General features: G+C 46.8%; 1 protein-coding gene across 2 annotated transcripts in view; it reads left to right on the top strand.

The window, feature by feature from the left end:
* DOK6 (docking protein 6) overlaps positions 1-24,322 on the top strand; it is a 377,410-nt gene that overhangs the window by 296,519 nt on the left and 56,569 nt on the right. Inside the window, exons 6-7 of one of the 2 annotated variants that reach the window (XM_075532718.1) lie at positions 3,187-3,325; positions 10,334-10,451. In XM_075532718.1, the coding sequence (XP_075388833.1) occupies positions 3,187-3,325; positions 10,334-10,451 (257 nt within the window). Of the gene's footprint in view, positions 1-3,186; positions 3,326-10,333; positions 13,668-24,322 lie in introns of those variants that run through there. The other variant, XM_075532717.1, reaches the window with a different exon arrangement.

Below are 24,322 nucleotides of genomic sequence, written 5' to 3'. Positions count from 1 at the left end.
CCTTCCCATTGTCACTGTGTGTTGGTCAGTAGAGCAGGGGTCAAAGGTCCACTTTTCTGCCCATGTCAACAGAATGGCTGTCTGGGGCCAGGGTAAACCTGCGTCCTTCCTCACAAAGCAAAAGCACCTTCAGGAAGTGCATGTGAGTTGCAGCCAGATTCCGAGTCCCGTGTTACAGGTACCTGTTTCAGTTCTGCTCCAGATAAGGGCTTCGTTGGGTCATTGCTCTTGGCGCCACAGCACTTCCCCTCCAGTCTTCAGTTCCATACATCACAGGCTAGAATAAGCAGCCCGAATAAGGATTCACATTGAGGCCCCATGTCATCTCCCAGCCCCATTCCCTCTCAGTCCTGTGACTACCCGTGTACCTTTGGAGTGACCTCAAATGGTAATTCCCCTGCGTGAATCACCTGGTGTCCTCATTAAAAGGAGGATGCAGGTGGGTGGTCTGGGTGGGACTTGAGTTTGGGCATTGCTAAATCTAAGACTCCCAGGGATTCTTCTGTCAGCAACTAGGTAGCCTGCCCCTCCTCATACATAAAAACATGTCCCTGCCCATCAATTTCCACTCATAGTGACTCACCCTGGAGGGTCGCGCACCACTGAGCCCCCTCAAGTTGCCGAGACTGTAGACTCTACGGAAGCAGGCGACCACAGCTTTCTTCCTACCTTGCAGTTAGCAGCTGAAAGTTTCCTAACAGAAATATATGTGCTAGTCCGGCAGGGTCTTCATGATTCTCAGTGCAGCCCCAGAGCTGAACTGCTAGTCCCCCAAGAACATGAGTTTAATCCAGATCTGGGGAGTCAATCATGTACCTGTCAGTGTCCATGCTGAAGCTCAGTAGGGCGTCCGTGCGTGGCTGCCCAAGGAAGGGAGAGCATTCTCCAGCCCAAATGACTTTTCCTTTGCTGCCAATATTCCAGTGTTTCTTCACCAGAGGGTGAGAGGATGTCGTTTACAGTTGTTCTCATGTCATCTTTCGCTGAGCTTTCAAAGCCCCCGGTGAACAGGGCCAAGTGCCAGCAGCCACTAAGGGACTCAGACCTTGGCAGTGCAAGGACCGAGGCCAGAGTGATGATTCCTGCCTTCCTCATCTGCCCTCTAATGGCTCATCAGCAGAGTGTTCCGGACAAGGGACAAGGCACACTCCCCACCGGGCTTGGGTGTCTCTATCTCCCTGCATCAACACAGCGAGCTCATTTGTTTCACTTTGTGAAAACTCTTCATTTCCCACCCAGGCTTTCCCATTTCACGCAGTGTGGATTTTATTAAGATCTCTTTTGCAGAAGCTAAGGGCTGGCTTGATGGGGCCCAGAGGGAGCTCAGCTGCAGCCTCTGTAATGGCTGACACCTCCCAAGATACTTCTTCACTCCCAGAAACTCCTCAGGGAATCACAGTGAAGATTCCAGAATCTCCCTGGTGCTTGAAGAAAGTTTGGCCTCACAGGCACCCTGTGCAAGACTTTTGATGTGAGAACATGAGAAACAGCAACACAGCAAATTGAGTTAACATCCATCCTGTGGGTGGATCTTTCCGAAGGACCCCATTTGTAAAGCACTGATAAGAATTCATCTACACTTTAGAAATTAGTCAGCCTTAGGAAAATTTACCTACAATCCTGTCACCTCACAACTTTTCAGACACTTCTCATGTTTTCGAAAACATACACATGGTCACCATGAGTTAAAACCAACCCGATGACATGCAACAATGCTTTTAAATTGACAGCTACATAACTGATAGTAAGTATTCTGATGTCCCCTTAATATGACATAGGAATTGTCAATGTTGTGATATGCATTCCTAATGACAAAGTAATGGACAGTGTAAGATATGAAATAACAATATAGATATAATTGATCAAGGATTCACGAGGGTGGGAGGGGGGAAAAAGGAGAGGCATATACCAAGGACTCAAGTAGAGAATGTTTTGGAAATGATGGCACCATATACTTGATAAAAGTGATGTATGGAATGTTATAAGAGCTGTAAGAGCCCCCAATAAAAAATGACATTTAAAAAAAATAAATGATACAAAATATCAGCCCCATAGTAAGCCAGCCAATGAAAATACTATTCTTCTAATATTTTTCAATGGTGGGGATTAGCCCACATTTGATTTTTGACAACAAAAGTAAGAGCATGTTTTGAGCACTATTCGAAGTTCTCAGGACATGTGGATTACATGTTGGCCTGCTAACGGCAAGGTCAGTAGTTCTCATCTACTAGCTGCTCTGGTAGAGAATGCTGAAGCTCTAAAGAGTTACAGCATCAGAAACCCTAGAGAACATTTACACTATGCCCCATAGGGTTGCTGTAAGACACAATCAACTGCCTGACAGTGGGGTTGGTGGTGTCGTAGGTTATGTGTTGGATTGCTATAACCACAAAGCTGTTAGTTCAAAACCACCAGCTGCTGCAAGGCTGAAAGATGTATGTTTGTTTTTTACTCCTTTGAGTATTTAGTCTCAGAAACCCACAGATTTACCCACAGCAGTAAATTTAGAGTGAGTAAATGTTTTGTGTTTCAAGGACTTGATTCGTTTCCATAAGACTCTTGTGTGATGGACCCCATTTTGATTCCTGCTTTGGAGATTGGTGAAGGAGGGGCTCGAGAGGAAAGGGGCGGGGCCTCTGGGAACAGCTTGCTCCTAAGGTGGCAGCACCAGAGCTCAAAGCAATACTGTCCTCTTGAGGAGTCTTCCCGTGCGCCCCACTGCTCCCTTGGATGTGCTCTGCCCAAGGCTCGCTCGGTATGAAGAAAAATCCCCCGCCTGTAAGCAAATCCATCAGCTCAAAAATAAACTGTGTTCTCCTGGGTTCCTATAGTGACAAGTAGAAAATTGGAGAATGTTCTGAAGACCTTTAACATTTCAAGTGCTTCCAGAATCAAGGCGAGGAATGACATTCTATCACAGACATGAAATCGGCCAAGGAAATGTTTCCTGCGCTCAGTGGTGGTTGGGTCCCTTTGATTCTTTAAATATTGTTAAGGGAGGGTAATGCATACCTGAAGTCACATTTGCCTATTTAATTATGCTGCTGGGAATACTTCCTTACCACAATATCAAGATGTGTGTGGATAATTGTGTCTCGGTTTGATTCTCCTGGACCACTGGGCACGGTCTTAGCTGGAGCCTTGTTAAACGTGAAGGCCCATGTCTCTCCTCATCTGTCCTCACAGAATGTGTGACACCGGGGAAGGACTGTTCACCTTTCAGACGAGGGAAGGAGAGATGATCTATCAGAAGGTGCATTCTGCCACGCTGGCCATAGCTGAGCAACATGAACGACTGATGCTAGAAATGGAGCAGAAGGCCCGGGTAAGAGCCCTCTGGTGAGGCTGCATGTTAAGGGGGGGGGGGGTGTTTGTGTCAGCACCATGCCTAGCCCATGCTGAGGACTTCCACCTTCTTCCCCTCTGCTCAAATAACTACTGCTCAGGCACCGAGCCCAACCATTGCCTTCAAGTAGATTCTGACAAGAAGGACCCTAGTGGACCAAGTGGAACTGCCCCAGGGATTCCTAGGCTGACATCTTCATGCAAGCCAGGGGTTCTCAACCTTCCTAATGTCGCGACCCTTTAATACAGTTCCTCGTGTTGTGGTGACAGCCCCAACCATAAAATTTTCATTGCCACTTTGTAACCTTAATTTTGCTACTGTTATGAATCAGGCGACCCCTGCGAAAGGGTCATTCGACCCCTACCCCCCCAAGGGGTCGCGACCCACAGGTTGAGAACCGCTGATGTAAGCGGTAAACTGCCTGTCTCCCTCCCCAAGGGGGCTCTTGGTGGGTTCAAGCAATTGACCTTTTTGTTTTTTTTAACATCCAAGCACTCAACCACTGCACCACCAGAGCTCCTCAGCACCTCTACTGTGTGTCTTGACAGTCGTTCCCAAACTAGGGACCCCTACACAGACATCTGTGTAGGACATCTGTGTAGGAACCCGTGACCTGCTAATACAGTTACCTAAAACCAAACCAAACCCATAGGGAAAGCCAATGCTCAGGCTAAGTGACCCTGTATATCATCAGAATAAAACTTCCGGATGGGGTGTCCAAGGCTCTAATCTTTAGAGATGCAGACTGCCACATGTGTCCTATATGCTAGCCAGAGGGCACCAACTACCAACCTTCTGGCGAATACCGGAAGGCTTAGGCAGGGAACCCATGGAGAGGGACACAGGAAGCAGTCCTCTCTCCGTGCCTTCACCCAGATGGGGGGACCAGAGGTAGCTATGTGGGCCCAGAGTGACTGGGATGGCAGCTAACAGCGACAACAGATGATATACAGTAACAGATACATATGAAATTTAGGTACATATAGACTCTTGCAAGTATTACCAACTACAGAAGAGGATGCTGTTGTGTTATGTACATGCTGACAACCCTGGAGAATTCCTACAGGTAGTTTAGGGAGTGCATGGTTGGTGGGCAGATAACAGCCACATTTCAAGAAAAGAGTGGTCTACAAAGCCCATTTCTAGATGGCGTCTACAACTTCCATTAAACCACTCTAAGCCACAGCGTCCTTGCGTACCTGTCCCACGACTCAGCAAGGTCTCTCTCTAAACACCTTTTTGTTTAACGTGAATAAAATTCAGGGTGCTGTTTCCCAACTGAAAATTAACCCAAGTCTGTGAGCATCAACTGCTGGTAACCCAGGGACTGGAGGCATGAACCCACATGGTCCCCCACTCAACTGGCCAGCCAGCTGGCAGCCTCTGTTCCCATGCAGACTTTTGGGCTTCAGGGCATCCTTAAGAATACAAGGAAAGATCTTCAATAGGTAGCACTTAAATTCAGCCTTTCAAGCCAGGGCTACACCTTTGTACCACTCACCTACGTTTCCAATCACCACATGGGCTATGTTGCTCAGGTGCCTCTTATGTACCATGCCCTTCGCCCACTGCACCCCTATCCCCCCCCCCAAGGTCGTCTTGCCAGGGAACAGGGGAGACAAAGCTTCAACCACCCCTTCCTAATTTCTCCTGGTCACAAAAGAAAACACACCCTACCACAGAAATTGCTCCCTAGTCTTCTGCAGACCACAGTGTGTCCGTCTAACTTGGAGGCTAAGATCCAAACTGTGTCCCTGTCTTTCTTGCCCTCTTTGGGCATATCCCCGTGCCTTGACAAGTGCATGTGCAGTGCTGACCTGCGTGCCTTGCCCCACCCCCGTGAGCAGTAGCCATCGCAATGAAGTGCTCCTTACGGATCATCTGCCGTGGCAGCCACTGAGCCCCATACAGAAAGCACATCCCACGGCAGATTCATAACCACACTCAGACTGCTGCTGCTCACACGAGGAGCACTGGCCTGGAATCAAACTCGTGGAACTGGAGACCCCATCACCAAACCACCACTGCCCCTGGTCCAAGTCAAAAGAATTGAATTTTTTTTTTTAATGTTGAGGGATCTTCCTGAAGCCCCATGAGTGTCCCCATCGAGTTGATAGTTTCGATCTGCCTCTGGTGGACTCTGGCAGCCTGGGGATTGCACATAGATTGCTAACCCCAAGGCCAGTGATCAGAATCAACCAGCTCTCTTGCAGGGAAAAAAGGAGGCCAATTGCACCCATAAAATTTGACCATCTTGGGGAGCAATTTGGCACAAACCTATAGGGTCCCCATAATTCAGAAAAGACCCAGTAGCAGCAGGTTTGGTGTGCTGGTCTTGGTGTGCTGGTGGCCAAACCTAATGACCCTGCGAGTCTGCCCTGCCCAGCATAATGGCAGTCTAGTACTGGGAAAAGAAGGGAGCCCTCCACATTCCTGGCCTGTACCAGAGCAGTTTCCCAACGGAGGGCATACTCTTATCCCCAAAGAAGAGGGGTGCCCGACTCCATGTCCTCTCAGTGAGTTATGGTGAAGAGAAAGAACCTCAGGCACTCTGAAGCCCCTGGCTGTGTCACCCAGAGGGAATTCTGTCGTCTCTCTGCCCTTCACTTTTCTTGTCTGCAAACCCACCTCCGTCCTCCACCTGCCATCACATCTGCTGTCAGTGTCGGTGCCTGTCAAATGGTGCAGCCTCTGAAACCAGTGTGCCAGCCCTCGAGGCACAGGAGTGACAGTGACTCAGAAAGTCACTGTGTGTGACGATGTATAGACTTAGGTGTAGACTTGCAGGCAAACAGCATTTAAAAAAATTCTCGGCAATCTCTGGGGAGCTAGAGTGAAAAAGTAAAGCTACATTGACTCGATTATGCATAAATTAATTTTATACAGGGGAACAGCAAATGAGCATTGGTGTTTATCACAAAGAATGGTCAAGACTGAAAATATGGGGCTGGCTAGGCTGTCTAAATTCAAAGTTCAACTCACTTGGCCTGGCCGTCTGGCTAGCATGGCTTCCTTCACACTCTGGCAGCCTGTGAATGTAGTCAGACTTGACCCAATAGCCCAGAACAAAAGGAAGGTGACAGAACAGCCTTCAAGGTCATTTGGGGAAAGACCTAGTGACCACACTTCCTGGGTCATTCAAATAGCCCACCAACCCAGATGTAATGTAAATGCCCCATATCACATTGGAATGTCTAATTCTAAAATAAAGAAGTAAATGGGACTTCTGGTGGTACTAGGAATACAGGAGTCCATGCCAAACAAAAGGTCCACAAACCTAATCCATCACACCCCCACCTGGGCAAAAGACAATGGCAGTCTGCTTTCATATGCTGCCTAACAAACCTTTAGGGGCAGGTCTACTCTGCCCAGTATGCTCCCTGTGAGTCAGAACCTAGAACCCGTGGGATTGGTTTTGGTGTGAGCCGTGTTCATTCCTAAGATAGTACACAGAATGTCCTGGTCAAAAAGCAAGCACGAAAGAAGGGAATCAGGATTCTAAACACTGCCACCAGTTACGTGGCCCTGGGACAATCCAGGAATAACACAAGGCCTCGCCTTCCTCTCACGGTTTCAGTCCCTTCCTTCCGAAATGTTATGAGGAAGTCACTAAAGGCATTTTCTCTGAGTCAGAGGTCAGGTATGAAGACACATGAATTTTAGTAAATTTAGTATGGGCAATAGGGCTTACGTTATCAACTCATTGCCTATAGTGACCTATAGGACAGGAGAGAATTGGCCCTGTGGGTTTCAGAGGCATCTTTCTCCTGCAGAGTGGCTGCTGGTTCTGAACTACTGACCTCGCAGCTAGAAGCCCAACACACGGCCCACAATTCCACTAGGGCTCATCAAAGTATATCATAGGTATCTTTTGTGTCTGAGATCAACTTAAAAGCATACAACATGTTGAAGCTGTCCAGGAATCCCAAGTAGGAATTCAGGTTAATTTAAAAAATAATTAAAAGATATTACTGATGAACAACAGTGCTTTTTGAAAAGGCAGCTCAGCACACATACCCCGCCCTGCCCCCCCCCCCCCACTATCATGATCCCAATTCTACCTTGCAAGTCTGGCTAGACCAGAGGATGTACACTGATAGAGAAAAGAACCGGAAACACAGGGAATCCAGGGCGGATGATCCCTTCAGGACCAGTGGTGAGTGGCGATACTGGGAGGGTAGAGGGAGGGTTGGTTGGAAAGGGGGAGTGGATTACAAGGATCTACATGTGACCTCCTCCCTGGGGGATGGAAAACAGAAAAGTGGATGAAGGGAGACATCAGACAGAGCAAGATATGACAAAATAATAATTTATAAATTATCAAGGGCTCATGAGAGAGGGGGGAGGGGTAGGGGGAAAATGAGGAGCTAATGCCAGGGGCTTATGTGGAGAGCAAATGTTTTGAGAATGATGAGGGCAATGAATGTGCAAATGTGCTTTACACAATTGATGTATGTATAGATTGTGATGAGTTGTATGAGCCTCTAATTAAATGATTTTTTTTAAGGCAGCTCAAACTTGCAAAGAAAAATGGGAGAATTTTTACCTCTTTCTTTTGCAGGAGTGGGGGATGAAGAAGGGAAATGAGACCAGGTCTTGGGGCAGGTGGGCAGAGCTTTGACACATAACTTGACCCAGGTGTAGTGAAAGGAGAGAGAACATTCCAGGCTCATAGTCCTGTCAGCGAGCTTTCTGTGTGAAGTAAGCATCCATTTTCATGAATCAGCATTTTCAATACGAGCGGGATGGACAGAAACATGGCCATTAAACTATCAGAAATGAACACTTTCCTCAAGATTCTGCCAAGTAGACCAGAAATTCCAAGAACTAGGGAAGAAAATGCAGAAGCATTAACATGCACAGGGGCTTCCAAACGTTTGTGGGACGAGTTCTAGTAACTTTTAATTCAAGTTCCCACAACTTTTGAAGTTCTTTGAGTGGATGGATCAATGAAGGATATCCACCTTGCATCATCTGACCTGCCTATACACATGTAAAGTGACTCACAGTGAAAAATACATTTCAGAATGTGAACTGTTCAGGCCAGATTCTCTATAATACGCATAACAAAGAAAATCATTAATGTGCACAAATAGTAATATATCTCTATAAAACAGATACGAAACCATCAAAGAAGATGACTAGAACTATAGAATTCTAGCATAGTGTGATCTTTTTGCCCTACTTACCTAACCCCGGAGCCCTGGGAGTAATGGTCCTCCATTGGGCTGCTAACCACAGGGGCAGCGGTTCTAAACCACCTGCGGCTCTCCGGGAAAAGGAGGAAGCAGTCGACTGCTGTAGAGTTCCTGTCTCAGAAACCCGGTAGGATCCCTATGATTCAGAATTGACTTGACGGCAGTGCTGAGTTTATCAAAGCAGTGGGGAGTCGACCATGTGGTCGGTCATCAGAAGCAAATGCTTTCATCGATCATTGCAGACAGCAGAAAAGGGCAAGAAACCAACTTTAAAGAGGAAATCATTTGAATGATTTCAATTTTTTAAAAAAAAATAAACCAAACCCCAATTATCTCTAAAAGAAAATACAGAAAGAACATATACAAAGAAAAATGCAAATATACAAACTGGAGACACGAGGGGACTTAGAGTGATAAATGCCAAATGATCAGACACTTCATGCTTTGGGAAGCAATGGCCATAATCCTGCTTGCACAAAAGTTCATGTCCCAGATGAAGCCCTGTCTTAAGTGCGTGTGTGTGTGGGGGGGGGGGTGTTAAGTTTCTCAAATACCCTGTGGAACTGGGATTTGTTGGTTTTGTAGGCTCTACAAATCTATGACTCTGCAGCACCTACCAACAGGTATTTAATGAGCAGGAACAGGTTATGTTTTGAAGGGTGAATGTGCTCAATACTGAAGTAGCCTTTTGTGTTTATTACAAAGTCCCAGCTTAGGAAAGCAGGGCCATGCCCAGTACATCAGGAAAAGGAAGTTAGTCAGGGAATTGCCATTTGAGGTAGGTGGTACAGGAGAAACTCAAGATTCACCGAAGCAGGAGGAGGGTACCACCCAGATCTCCCTCACCTGCCAGTCGCAGATACTGCTGGGAGACAGAAGGACCTGGGTCTGAGACCAGGCCGGGCTTCCTCACTGCTACTGCACAGCAGGTGTCGTGAGTTCCATAGTCCCGGGGGTGGGGGACCATGTGCAGTCAACCTGCAGCTCAGGGACTCCGTTTTAGAGAATTCCCAATTTTATAAAGTGGCTGCTGGAAAACATGCCCCACTTTGCCCTCAAGAAAGACCACCTTTCTCATCCTTGACAGTAAGCAGATTAGAGGGGCCCCAGTCACGATCTACTGGCCACCCGGGGCCCACCATCACCTGCCCTTTGCATTCGATGCACAGCTGGGAGCCATCGACAGGGAACAGCAGCCCCAGTGTCAAGAACCCAAACTTGTGAAATGCAGTGGTCAAGGGTCTGTGCCCCTACCGAAGACCTTGAGCAAATTCTAATCCACAGAAAGGACACAAAGTTGTACACTAGACTAGAAAAAGCTCTGGGGGCATGGCAGTTAAAGCACTGAGCTGTTACCTCAAACGCCAGTGGTTCAACCCCACCAGCTGCTCCTCAGAGGACAGATGAGGCAGCCTGCTTCCATACAGACCTGTGTCCAACTCTTCCCTGTCAAGTCACAAGGAGTTGGAATCAGCTCAAAGTCACCAGGTGGACTTTGACTGATTACTACTCTGTATATTGATCAATATACAAGGGAATAATCAAGTATAACATCTTCCTGACCCCCGTATTAGATAATGGCATAATACATTGTTTACCCATGTGTTCATTTCTTACCGATGTTAGTCATGATTGCACTTCTTAAAAACAAAGTTGAGCAGATTCGGGCTCACACAAGTGTGTCTGACAAATGCCTTGTCGCCCACATCTTTCCTTCCATGTGCCACAGGGGATGTGGCAGGGTGCTGTTCTAAGTGGCCCTTAAGGTGACTTTTCTTGTCCCTTGCAGCTTCAGACCAGCGTGACGGAGCCCATGACGTTATCCAAGTCCATCTCCCTTCCTCGCAGCGCATACTGGCATCACATCACGCGCCAGAACAGCGTCGGGGAGCTCTACAGTTTGCAAGGCAAGTACCTCAACACCCCCACAAAGCACCTCCCCAGCAGCATCCAGCAGCCAGGCACACGTCTTCCAGTTCCATGTTTCAGCCATCAGGGGCACCTGCGGGAGTCCTGGCAGGGTCCACAGGGACATTCTCAAAGCTGTCTATGGTGATGCATGGCCGGCCATTCATCTAGGAATCATTTTGCCAGCCAGGGATGTTTTAAGGAGCATCCGAGATTGAAAGTGGCTGGTGCCAGTCTCTGTTCCACACATGAAAGACCTGTCTTGGCGTGTCATCCCTTCAAGGATGGAGTATCGGCTTGAGGAGGAACCTGGTGGTACCACGGCTAAGCATCCGCTGCTAGCCCAAAGACTGGTAGCTTGAACCCATCAGCCATCCCAATGGGGAGAGATGTGGCAGGAGGCTTCCATCATCAAGTGAGTTCCAACTCAGACTCAGAGAGCCTGCCAGACAGAGCTGAGCTGCCACAGAAGGTTTCTTTAAGAAAGGAGACTTCCCCATTGTCCAGAGAGTGGCTGGTGGGCTCAAACTTATGACCTCTGGTTAGCAAGTGCTTAATCACTGCACCACCACCTTTTATCCCTGAAGAGTATATATAGCCTTGGAACCACTGTGGGGCAATTACACTCTGCTCTGTGGGGTCACTGTGAGGAAAGATTGAGTAACACCTAACAGTAGCACCTGTCTCTGGTCAAGATGCAGAACTCAGGCTCTCTCATTAAAAGATGAAACCTGGTGGCTTAGTAAATTACTTGTTGGTCTGCTAATGGCAAGGTTAGTGGTTCAAACCCATGAGGCTACAAGAAGGGAAAAGATGAGGCTTCTCTGCTCTTGTAAAGATTTATGGCCTCTGAAATCCCAAGAACAGTTCCACCACTGAATCCTATGAGGTCACTATACACTGAAATCGACTTGATGGCCATGAGAACTTTTGGAGTCATGAATAGCTACATAAACTTGCCCATGGCATTTTCAGATTGAGCCAGAGCTTTAGCATAGATAGCATTTATGAAGAGCAAAAAATGCCCTATAACAATATTTTTAGAAATACTAAAATCAAGTCAATTGTTACCCACAGCAGTCCTATACATCAGAATTGAGCTGCCTCATGGGTTTCTGAGCCTATCCATCATTCTGACGGCAGATAGCAACCATCTGTCTTTAACAGAGCAACTGGTGGGTTTGAACCATTAACCTTTAAGTTATCACACTAACACCAACCCCAAGGGATCCAGAACTACTTCTGCCCTCTATTTTCCTACAATAAATGATCGGGTAGCCAGCATGGGTCTTCTCTCCAGATGATCCAGGTATCTAGACAGCAGCAGCCACAACTCAGCTGTCTCCCTCTGCCCCTTCTCATGAAGCCATTATTCCCCTTCAAGTAAGCTATTCCACTGCAGGCAGTTGAGCAGCAGCAGGCCAAGCTGGAGGAAGGGGCTCAGCAAGCAAGCAGGGCGGCGGTGGCGGTGGCATCGGTGCACATGGGTGGAACACCACGGGCTTGCACATAATAGACGTTCAACAAATGTCTGAGGAGTGAATGGCCTGTGAGGAGTGTTTTCTTTCGCCCGTCCTGCCTTGGTGGCTCAAATTAATCACACTAAACCTTCTGACCAAAGCATTCACACTAACAGAAATTGCACGAGTATTTTTAAAGCAGTATTGACTGACCAAGACATCCCACCTCAACTAAAGGCATTTGGCCCATGGATGAATGATGAAACATCTATTCTGCCAAGCAATGCAGTTGGAACTCTTCCTGAAGGCATCAGTGTTTCATGTTGTGAGTCAGCCTTGACTTGGTGGCCTTGCTTGTGGTTGTTGAGTAGTGCCATGGTGAAGCTGGTAACACAAAGCTTGGCGGTTCAAACCCACCCCCTGCTCTGTGGGAGCAAGATGAACAGTAGCAGTTTACGTCAAGACCTCCCTATCACCTTGTGGGGGACGGAGAGGAGGATTTTTTGATTTTGTGTAACAGAAAACATACTACGGGAGTTGCATCAGTCAATGCCTAAGTCACATGCAAAATGCTATGTCAGTGTACATGACCTCTTATTCTTCTGCGGTGTTACTTTGGGATTCGCTCTTAGAGCAATACTGTTTACCATTTGGATGCCCCTCATGTTATTGGTTCATTACATACACATGCTGGTGAGCTGCCACCCAATCTCCTAGCCCAAGGCGACTCAGCAGAACAAAAGGCTTTGGAGCAGCTGAGAGTTTCAAACTGAAGTTTGTGGCTCACAGGCCTCCTCAGATCTCAGTCAGGCTAGGAGGGCTCAGATGTGGCTGGATCTAGAGAATAGTTGTTCTTGATCCTGTGACCCCCTTTCACACCCTCCCATCGAGTGGATCCTGACCCCTCGAAACCCTGCAGATCAGAGAAGAACTACCCCCCTGTGGGCCTGAGGCAGGAGCAGGCAGACTCAACTGCATCCTAAGGAGCAGTTGGTGGCTTCAAATAGCTGACCTTGGGGTTACCAGTCCAATGCATAACCCTTCACACCACCAGGCTCCTTGGGATTTGTTTAAGCAGGTAAGGAGACTTCTGATACTCTTTTCTTGGGTCACCCATGTTCGTGGAGATGGGACACAAACTGCCAGAAAGAATTGGAGCTCTTGTGGGTGAGCCACCCACCGCAGCCTTGCTACTACATGCCTGCATGTGAAAGTACGGTGATGTTGTACCTCACCGCTCAGCTCTGTATTGCTGCTTCCCCACAAAGAACCAGCTCGCCTGCCAGCTCCGGCCATTGATCTCTCTGAGTCAGACTCAAATCCTCGGGCCGGAGGGTGCCAGGCCATCAAGTGAGCCGCAGGGAGGAACGCACACGGAGCCGTCGAATGCTGCCATCCTATATATTTTTTCATTTTCACAATCCAGCTGTGACGCTGAGATCAGTATGAATTGAACTCAGCAGGCTGTCGGTCGGAGGAAAAGAGGTGGCGAGGAGAGAGATGGTTTCATGAATCTACAGTTTAGTAGGTTTGGACTCATTAATAAGTGGTACGTGTTCTGGATCAAAGAAGCAGCATGATGTGCAAACTAGTCTGATCTCTGCCAAGGCTTCCCCTGAGGTAAGTTCTGGTTCTCTGTCCACTCTCAAAGGCCGGGAAGTGAGCTATTCCACGGTGGGCATTTCTGGCATTCATTGCGAAAGGCAAGATGCACGCTGCAAGCCCGAGTCCACAGCTCCGAAATCCTACCTGCCCCTTTGTGTTTGGAGAACAAATAGAGGCCCCCCAGATAACCCTGTCCCGCCCTGCCCAGAGGGTAGGTCATTGTGACTTGGGTCCTCTGCTCCCGCTTGATCAGGCCCAAAGGGTGAGAAAAGGAATAATTCCCTGTGGACACACTGCTGGGTTTAACCCCTAAGCAGCCCCTGCGAAAAGCTCTACCCTTAATTAGCTCGTGGGGAACTCTCATGGTATCAACAAGGAAGCTTTCAGCTGCTAATCAGAAGGTGGGCAGTTCAAACCCACCCCGTGGCTCCACAGAGCTCACTCAGCTCTCCTGAGGGCTATTCCAGAAAGATGACAACCTAGGCCACCCGACGGGGCAGCTCTACTCTGTCACATGGGTCCTTGTCGAGTTAGAATGCACTCAATGGTGCCGGTGACAGACAGCTTGCAGTTGAAGAAGGCACCTTTGTAGAAGGGACAGTTAAGACATTCCCGTGCCTTTTGCTAGACACTAAAGGTGATGGAGTGAAATCAGGAGGTGATTTCAAATTAATGTTTTTACAACTGCCTTCTTATTTCCCCCAAAACATTCTGTTGCCCCACACGTTAATCCTAGACTTGTTAGATAGGGGCGTTCAATTTAGGTTGATTCCAAATCGTGGTGACTCCCCATGTGCAGAGGAGAGCTGCTCTTGGAGGCTTTCCAAAGCTTCCCAGGCCTTTTTGGAAGCAGACTGCCAGGCCTGAGTTCCGAGGGGACCTCTGGGTGGCTTTGAACCATCTAACTTTCCACCAATGATCACCTGCTGAACTGTTCACACTACTGTGTCTGAGCTCCGGAACTTAAAGGCAAAGAGCCAAGTTTTTTAATGCAATGCTTCTGAATAAAAAAATAAAAACAGTGCTTAAAACCTAGTATTTGGCTTGCATACTGATACAGTGGTGATTTCTGTTCTAAACCCTGTAAGAGAAAATTGGGAGCCTGCAGCACACTCAAGAAAGAAAATCAAAACACCATAAAGAGGCCCAGTTTCGAAGCTCTTGGCTTAGTGTAAGGCTCACACCTGCAGGCTGCATTACTTCTGTGCACATTTAGACGATGGGATAGGTAGTGGGGCCTGAGGAAGGGACTCCAGGGCATTGAGTTTGGTTTTGATAAAGAAATCCTTTGCAGATTTTCTCAGGGCAGTTTGTCTTTGATTTCTTGACTTCAGCTTTCATGGGGATCGTGAAGGCAAGATAAATGAAATCCTGAAGAACTTACGTCTGCTTCATTGTGACAGTGTCTGTGGGTCCATTTGGGAGGCTCTTTGTTTTCCGTTGAGTTGAACTCAGTACTGAAGGCTGTAGTCATTCTCCATCAGCAAGTGCTTTTTGCTTTCAGCAATTAAGGTTCTGTTACATCTGCATACAACAGGCAGCTAGGGAGCCTTCTGCCACCCTGATCCTGCCTCCTTCACATTGCCCAGCCTCGCAGGTGATTGGCTCAGCGTACAGATTGGCGTCTTCCCTTGAGCGTAAGCAGGTATCACTTGGATGTCCTCTTCATGCTTTGGGTCCATTTTACTGAACACAGGTACTTGCCATTTTTTGTCTTGATCGCAAGGAGAGGAGCCCTGAATGGCTATAGAGCTGACCTTTAACTTGGTAATTGTTTCCTTCCCTCTGCAGCGGCCGCTTCCCTCCAGGGATCGACCGAGTTCCCCACAAGCCAGGCTGATGAGGGAAAGGGGGAGCTGAATGGGAGAGTCCTAGGAAGCAGACGATGGAGCCTTTAATCTCCTCCAATGCATTTAGTCACTTGTTTTAACATTTAAAAAGTAGAGGGAATATACTTTCAGTCTTACACAGCCTTAACTTTGATGTCACTTTGGAGCAAGATGACCAAGTGGTTGTCACAAAAGTCCTGCCTTTGGTATTCAGACCCCTTTCAAACCCCAGCTCTTGCAGGTCTCCCTCCATTCATCCCATCGACATCTTCATAGGATTCTGCTCAGGCGGCTCCACATCACGGCCCTAGACTCGAGGTGAAACAGGACAAAACACTGCCCAGGCCTGCAGCATCCTCACAACTGCGACCATGTAAGCCTTCAGACATCAGCCCTGCCACCTGTCTGATTACACAGGCATTTTTGTTTGTTTGCTATAAAGGTACCTATGGGGCCAGGCTCTCAGGAGAGGTGCCAACAATATATTAAGATTAGTGATAATCGCCAGAAAAAGGCTCTCAAAACAAGGGCCTCAAAAAGCTGTTGGGAATTAAAATGGAATACTGCTAATGTTCTACAAACTTTGTGAAGCTGGTGGGGACAGTCAGGCTTATCATTGATTCAGAGTTCAAGAATATACACTCCCTGGCCTGGCCTTTATGCCACATCCACATCACAGGGCGTGAAGGTAAGTCGAACAGCATTGCCACACCATCATAGACTCCTTGACCCAACAGGAGTATTCAAATATGAAACTAGTGTTTCTTGACATCTCCTCCATCTTGGTCTCCGCACTTCTGAAGACCGCGTTTCCCTCTTTCTAACCCTTCCCTGGAGAACTCCGCATCTTTGCTACACCGCGTGTGGCCACCCTCCAGGGACTCAAACTGTCTTCCATTAAAGCAGTGGTTCTCAACCTGGGAGTCATGATGCCTTTGAGGGTGGAATGACCCTTTCATAGGAGTCACCTGAGACCATTGGAAACACATATTTCTGATGATCTCAGTAACCGAGACACCCCTCCTTTATCCGTCTCCATGCAGGTCTGTTCACATGCAGATCTGCTGATCTGGAGAGAAAAACAAGCTATCTCAACCTTTGCCCTAAAGTTGGCTTTTTATGCACACTTTTGCCAAACGTAGCAATGTAGTTTCCTGTGCTTCTAGACAAAATCTCATTTATTTGTCATGAGAAGTAAGTATCTCACAATATATTACATAATATTTTGTGATAAATCACTTTACTTTAATTATGTTCAATTTGTAACAATGAAAATACATCCTGCATATCAGATATTTACATTACAATTCATAGCATTAGCAAAACTACAGTAATGTAGTAGCAGCGAAAATAATGTTATGGTTGTGGGTCAGCACACCATAAGGGTCGCGGCATGAGGAAGTCGAGAACCATTGCTTTAAAGCGCTCCTTGAGTTTTGGGAACAAGCCGTCAGAAGGGGGCTAGATGAGAGTGCTCTTGGGTAGCTGGGGGACATAAGGTTTCCAAGGACATTCTAGGAAGGACTGGCCTTACCGCCTTCAAAAATGGAGCCCGACTCATTCTGAGGATTGGAAAAGAATGCTGTGCTCCACCTCTCCTGGCCTTCTCCTTACTAATAGGGGGTCCTTGGCAGCTCACTGTATCTCTGGGGTCATGCTGGGCCTGCCAAGAAACCACTCTGCTCCCCCCACCCCACCCCACGTAAAGTTACCTCTATTTCTAAGCTTCATAGATGTGTTACATTTTTCACTTTGCCTGCCAGACACACATGTACATGAGCACTTGCTCATACATCTTTTTTTTTACATTTTATTAGGGGCCCATACAGCTCTTATCACAATCCATATATATATATACACACACACACACACACATATATATATACATACATCAATTGCATAAAGCACATCCGTACATTCTTTGCCCTAATCATTTTCGAAGCATTTGCTCTCCACTTAAGCCCTTTGCATCAGGTCCTCTTTTTTTTCCCCTCCCTCCCCACTCCTCCCTCCCTAATGAGCCCTTGATAATTTATAGATTGTTATTTTGTCATATCTTGCCCTATCCAAGTCTCCCTTTCCCCCTTCTCTGCCGTCCGTCTCCCAGGGAGGAGGTTACGTGTGGATCCTTGTAATCGGTTCCCCCTTTCCAACCCACTCACCCTCTACTCTTTCAGTATCGCCCCTCACACCCCTGGTCCTGAAGGTATCATCCACCCTGGATTCCCTGTGCCTCCAGCTCCACCAGCATACACATCTTCTTAACCAAGCTTTATTTCCTTTAAATAAACTAATTTTGAGTCTCAGGAGGATATTTTTAAGTGTAGTACAATTTCTAACATCTACCCAAAATCCCAAGGAATAAATCATGAAACTTAATTTCAATGAAGTGTTTTAGTTGTAAAAAGATTACATCTTCCTCAAAAGACATCAAGACATGAATGGTAAAGTAAAAATCACCACTAAGCCTAATACATAAACATCATTAACCTTTTACAATATGCATAGAGAGACAAGAATAGATGGAGCTAAAATTCATATTTATATTTACATATGTATTTACAAAATTCACTTTGTGCTTTCTATGCAGTTTTGGCACACTTTCCAGTGGGGTTTTTGTTTGTTTGTTTGTTTGTTTTTAATTGGGGCAGTCTGACGATGTCACATTTCATGACAGCATCATATTCCATAGAAACCCCTGGTTTTTGCACTTTTTCCCTGCCTGTTGTGGAGCATGCGCACGCTCGTTGCTGTTTCAAACACTGCTGTGATACACACGTGACTATCATCTTTGGCTGCAGTTAACATCGGTAGAAGTGGCATCATTGTTTTGTGGCGGTAAACCATTGGACACATCTCAGCTACAGAGAACAAGAAGTGAGTGGTCTCCCCACCTACACACATGATAACCTTACAGGAACGATGGAATGCAGTCCTGGCAGGTGCATTCATCCATCCCACCATCATCGATGTGCTAGTACAGGGGCACGTAAAGAAAGGGGAAGTCGGAAGGAGTCAGTGTAAGGAAGAAGGATTATATGTGGAATTAGGTTAGGAACAAAAGCCCATCAAATTCGCTACCATTAAGTAAATTCTGACTCTTCCTGATACTAAAGGACGGGGGTAGACTTGCTCCTGTGGGTTTCTGAGATGAACTCTTCACTGGAAGAGAAAACCTCATCTTTCTCCCATGGGACAGTCAGTGGTTTTGAACTGCTGACCTTGGCTAGCAGCCCAATATGTAATCCACTATGCCACCGGGGCTCCTTAGGTTAGGGGCATAGATAAACAAGGTGTAGTGTATGCTTGCATGGAAACAGATAACAATAGCCAAGTTAAGACAACGACAGGATCCGTTCAGTGTTGAGGGTCTCAAGTTACCTAGCGCTACTATAACACGCACCATAAGCAAGTGATTTTAACAAACTCGGTCCGACAGAGGTTGTACAGCAAGGATAACAGTGGTTTCTGGAGAAGATCAACCTTCTTTTCAGTGTATTAGCCAAAAACCGAGGAGCCCTGGTAGCACAGTAATAAAGTGCTCACCAAAAGTCAGCAGCTGGAACCCAGCAGCCTCTCAGCAGGAGATCGTTGTGGAAGTGAGACAGTTCTGTCAGACTGCATACAGCCTTGGAAACATAATGGGGCAGATCCACTCTGCCCTAGAGGGTCACTGTTGGAACTGGTGGCACACAACAGTAGAAACGGACTATTGGGTTGAGAGTTGCTTACAGGAGTGGGAAGAAAAAAAACAAGCTGGCTGCTGCTTCATTGGAATCCCCCGTGACTGAACTCAACTACCCAGGTACTAGTACCCCAGGTCTCAGGGTCCAGCCCTGACAGCCCCCGGGCTCCGCAGACAGCTGGCACCTAGATCAGATGCCTGATCTAAACACACTCCTTTGTCTATGGATCCTGGCCTGTACCGAGTAGAACTAATGACATGCTTCTCCTGCCTCCTTCCGTGGCCCCTATGGCCAGCAATCAGAGGTGAAGATGTAGAAATAGCAAATAGACTACTCCTTGAAGACATTCGGCTGTGAAGATGTACAGAGATCACTGCCGAGAGCAAAGGAGTTAACGGCTACAGGAGATCAAGCAAGCAAGGTCCTGGAAGTGGAAGAGTGAAACCTTTAAAAGCTTCTATGCAGAAAACAGGAGCCCTGATGTTGTGGGCTGCTAATCAAGGTCATCAGTTCAAAACCACCACCCCCTCCGCAGAAGAAAGAGGCTTTCTTCTCCTATAATGAGTTACCATATGGATCTTGAAAACTCAATTTGGCAACTGCACCTTACCCTATAGGGTCACCAGGGGTTGGGCTCAATGACAGTGAGCAAGACACAGAGAACACCAACGATGCAGGATGTTGAGCTCAAAAGGAAAGTTAATGCGCCATGTTCTGTATGTAAAGATGGTAAATGCATTTTATTATGAAAAACGAGTTTACCAAGATGATGTCATGTCCCTCAGTCCATTGCTCACGTGTGGAGAGAGGGAGAGAGCAAGAGAGCGAGGGAGAGAGCAAGAGAGCGAGCGAGCGAGCGAGCGAGAGCGAGAGAGAGAGAGAGCGAGAGAGAGCGAGAGAGAGCGAGAGAGAGCGAGAGAGAGCGAGAGAGAGCGAGAGAGAGCGAGAGAGAGCGAGAGAGAGCGAGAGAGAGCGAGAGAGAGCGAGAGAGAGCGAGAGAGAGCGAGCGAGCGAGCGAGCGACAGAGCGAGCGACAGAGCGAGCGACAGAGCGAGCGACAGAGCGAGCGACAGAGAGAGAGAGCGAGAGAGCGAGCGAGAGAGAGAGAGCGAGAGAGCGAGCGAGAGAGAGAGAGCGAGCGAGAGAGAGAGCGAGAGAGAGAGAGAGAGAGAGAGAGAGCGAGCTGATTGAACCAACTGGTACTGCCATAGGTCTTTGTCAAATATATAACAATTAAAAGATGAAGCTGACAACTTGACAAGCCTGATGACATTTTCTTAAAGATGTACAAAAATATAGTGGGGAAAAAAACAAGAAAAAATGTTAACCTAGAACTTCAGTTAAGACAAATTCCACAATGCTTATTTTTCCCAAATGCTCATGGAGCACTGATAAAAACTGGCTCTACATAAAAGCCCCAGGTTGTCTCAACACATATAAAATAATCCACATGGCCTACTGGCTACACTGAACAAGCACTGGGCTCCTTACAACACGGTTGGGGGTTCAATCCCACCAGCTACTCCATAGGAGATAAATGAGACTATCTGCTACAGTAAAGACCGAGGTTTGCAAGAAGTTAAGGCTTAACTTGATGGCAGTGTGTTTGGGTTTTGTTTGGTCTAGAACATATGTTCATGTTTTTACATATTTGGGAAATGATGATGGCAACATGTGTACAAATGTACTTGAGACAATAGGAACTGTAAAAGGCCTCAAAATAATTTATTAAAAGTTAAAAATTTTTTAAAGACAAGAGAGAATATATGTTCATGCTTTCTGACCATAATCTAATTAAAGATTGGAAATGTAAAGACATGGTTATGTTGTCTTGGATGGTAAAATAGGAACTATTCAGATCATAAGAAAATGGGAGCACCATATCAGAGCCCATTAGGTTTGACTCCTGGTGGGGAAGGACGGTACAGAGTCTTACATGTACATCGAGGAGAGATTTGGGGTAAAGAGGAGACAGAACTTGCTACAAGTGATTCAGCTGAATAAGTTACATGAGGATGTTACAAAATAACATGGGGGGGGAGGGAAAATCAGCCAATCTGTTTATAAGCATCAATGTACAAGGTATCATAATTTGTTGATATTGAGCCCCCAGAAATAGCTTAAAAATCCAATACATAATTTAGTATCAGGAAGATGAAGCTAAAAATATCTGATAATAGACACCGAAAATCATTGGGTAAAATGACCATTTCTTTATCAAAAGGTAACCCCCCTCCAGGGATGCAGTTTTACATGGCCACGTGGTACGGCAAGTAGAATGGGTGGGGGGACTGGCTTGTTCACCCCAAACTACAAAGCAGAAGATATTTCTAAGGTGAGTTAGAGGCAGAGCAACAGTGGGGTTTGTAGCCACTGAACAAAGACTATTATTAGTTGTTATTAAAACACCACACAAAGATAGGTGAGGTCTCGTGGGCCATGCCTATGGCCATCTGTTAGCTGAGATTGGAGTGAGAACATGGACCACCCAATGGGTCAGAGAAAGTTCTGAGGTCAACACAGTTAAAAATGGCCTCCTGCCTGATAACCGCCCCTTGTCACCCCCCCTCCTACACACACACACACACACACACACACACACACACACACAGAGTGCATCTGCTCTAGAGACAACAGTATTATTAGAAGACATACAATAAGCAAAGAGGATTCACCATGACATCCATAGACAATAAAAATGATTCAAAGCAGAACAAAAATCTACAAAGAGAAAGGATGAAAAAAAGATAAAACCAAATCTATATATGCAAACACTTGTCTAGACAGTCAAGAATGAATACATGCATATCTACTCTTGGAAGAAGTTTTACAAGAGTTGCCAGGCACCCTAGATTAGATTAAACAAGGGAGGGGTGTAAAGTAGGCTTAAGTGCCTTTAGCAAAGTAAATTGAAAATAACAATAAATCCTGGACACAAATAAAACTATTTTATAGCAATTAGACACTCAGTAATTGCAGCCAAAATGAGTCTGTTATGACTTCAATAAATAACACACACAGAGAAAGAAACAAAAACATGAAAGGTATTAAGGGGGGAAAGGAAAGTCTCACACACACACACGACTAGATGTCGAAGACAAAAATTGAACAGATGGTAAGTAGGTTCCTGAAACTGAGAATAAATACATGTCTTTCCTGACATAAAGGAAGTACAGGGACATAGCTCAAGGCTTCTGATGAGCAGATGCCCAGATGGGTTATGATGTTGAGATCAACCAATCAGGCCACCAGTGACCTGAAGAAAACAGAACCCAGCTCAGAAGCCACAGGAGATAAATTGCCCTAAAGGACTTGGAAAGTAAGAGACAATGCTGAAAGCAAATGACCAGCTTTAAGTCTCCAGTAGGGGCCGCTCGGTGGTGCAGATGGTTAAGAACAGGACGCTGGCATTCAGAACCACCAGGAACATTTCAGAAGAAGGGCCTACTGGCCTGCTTCCAAGAGTCCAAAGTCCTGAAAACTCCGGGAGTGTGTGCTCCTGTCCACTGCACTGGAGTGGACTTCCGGTCACAGTCCTGACCACCCTGGGGAGCATCGCTCCATGCTGTGCACACTGGAACGAACTTGGCCCCCAACAGCCAGTCTGCGTTTGAGAGGAGCAGACATGGAAGCCACCCCCCAGGACGTGGCTGGCTTGTGAGTAATTGCTGCATCGTTGTTGGCAACACAGATTCTGAAGACCACTTGAAAGTTTAACCATCTTCAGAGGAGCCACGGAGGGGACATTGGCATACAAGGAACAGAACAAAAGCTTCATTGTTCAGAGGAGGAAAACGGGTAATGTTTGAAAATGAAAACTCGACAACTGTCAGGCTTTACAAAACAAAGCCATTTAGGAATGTGGACAAAATGTAAGGATTCACCTACAAGACTGACTGGGAATATAGCCTAGTGCTTTCGTGTGTGTGTGTGTGTGTGTGTGTGTGTGTGTGTGTGTGTGTGTGTGTGTGTGTGTGTACATATGTACATACATGGAACCTCAAATCCCAGTGTAGTGATTACACAGTAGGCTGCTAGCCACACAGTCAGCAGTTCAAAACCACCAGCCACTCCGCAGGAGAAAGATGAGGCTTTCTACTCTGGTGGAGAGTTAACAGTCACGGGGCAATCTATCCTGCCCTGTGGGGCTGCTGTGAGTCAGTGAGTGGATTGAGGAACGCTGGTGGTGTTGTGGGTTATGAGTTTGGTTTTTCACAAGGCCAGATATAAAAGGATTAGACACATGAGTAAGCCAACACCAAAGGCAGAGGATCGGTGCCACGCCACAAGACCACCACCAAAGATTCTCGGGCAGAAGCTTCAGGGAAGAGTCTCTGCCCAGAACCAACACACCTGGCACCTTTCCTGGAGACAATGCCCCAGATCGGACTTTAGTCCTCTTTCTCTCTCCATGATGCTAACACTTCAGGGAGGCATCCAGGGACTTCTGGGAATAGCCTCTATTAGCATAGCTCTTCCAGAATCACTTACGGGACATGGGTCTAACCAAGAACAGCGCCTGCCTGAAACCTTCAACACTCAGTATTAACACCTTACCTAAGTCCCAGTGTCTCCATGAGTATCCCTCTCATTTCATAGTCCTTGCAAACATAGGGACCAATCCAGGGCCATCTGGGCAATTCTAGATTGAACTGATGGCTTTGGAAGTCTCCACACAGTGAGGCCAATGCCCACAAGGCCCCAGAGTTGGCTCAGTACCACTTGTTTGTAAACAGAGTCTCAGGAGTCTACTCCTTTCTGCTCATCTCAGTCAGCTGGCAATCATGACTGACTCCCAGGGACCCCAGTCACAGCTGAGACCATGGTCAGGCCCCTTGTAATGCGCTCATACCAGTGAACTCTGATTTGCATTACAACGAGCCATTGAAGGGCCCAATGGACATTCCCAATGATGTGCAACAAATACAAATGAAGGAGTAGGTGGAGACTCCCACACCAAAATGGTGGTAAAGCATATGATCCACGGACACTTGGCATTTCACACAGCTGGTGGGGCCAGTCGAGGGCTCCTGGCCAATCTCGCGGAACCCTGCCAAGAGCAGTTGGTGTGAAGATAGTGTGCAATAGCGCAATCAGAACACGTGCATTGTAGTCCTCATGGCTCTTGTATGTTCCCACGCTAGTCACAGAATCACCACGAGATCAGAAAGGGTTCTTGTTCTATTTGCTCAACATGCTTTTATTTTATCCACAAAACTGAACTATGTGAATCATGATAGAACGTCAAGTGACAATACTTTAAATTTACCTTTTAATCCAGCGATTCTCC

The sequence above is a fragment of the Tenrec ecaudatus genome, chromosome 15 (genome assembly GCF_050624435.1).
Source record: "Tenrec ecaudatus isolate mTenEca1 chromosome 15, mTenEca1.hap1, whole genome shotgun sequence".
In the NCBI taxonomy this organism is placed as follows: Eukaryota; Metazoa; Chordata; class Mammalia; order Afrosoricida; family Tenrecidae; genus Tenrec; species Tenrec ecaudatus.
Note: the sequence above shows the minus strand (reverse complement) of the source record. Positions and strands in the feature narration are given on the sequence as shown.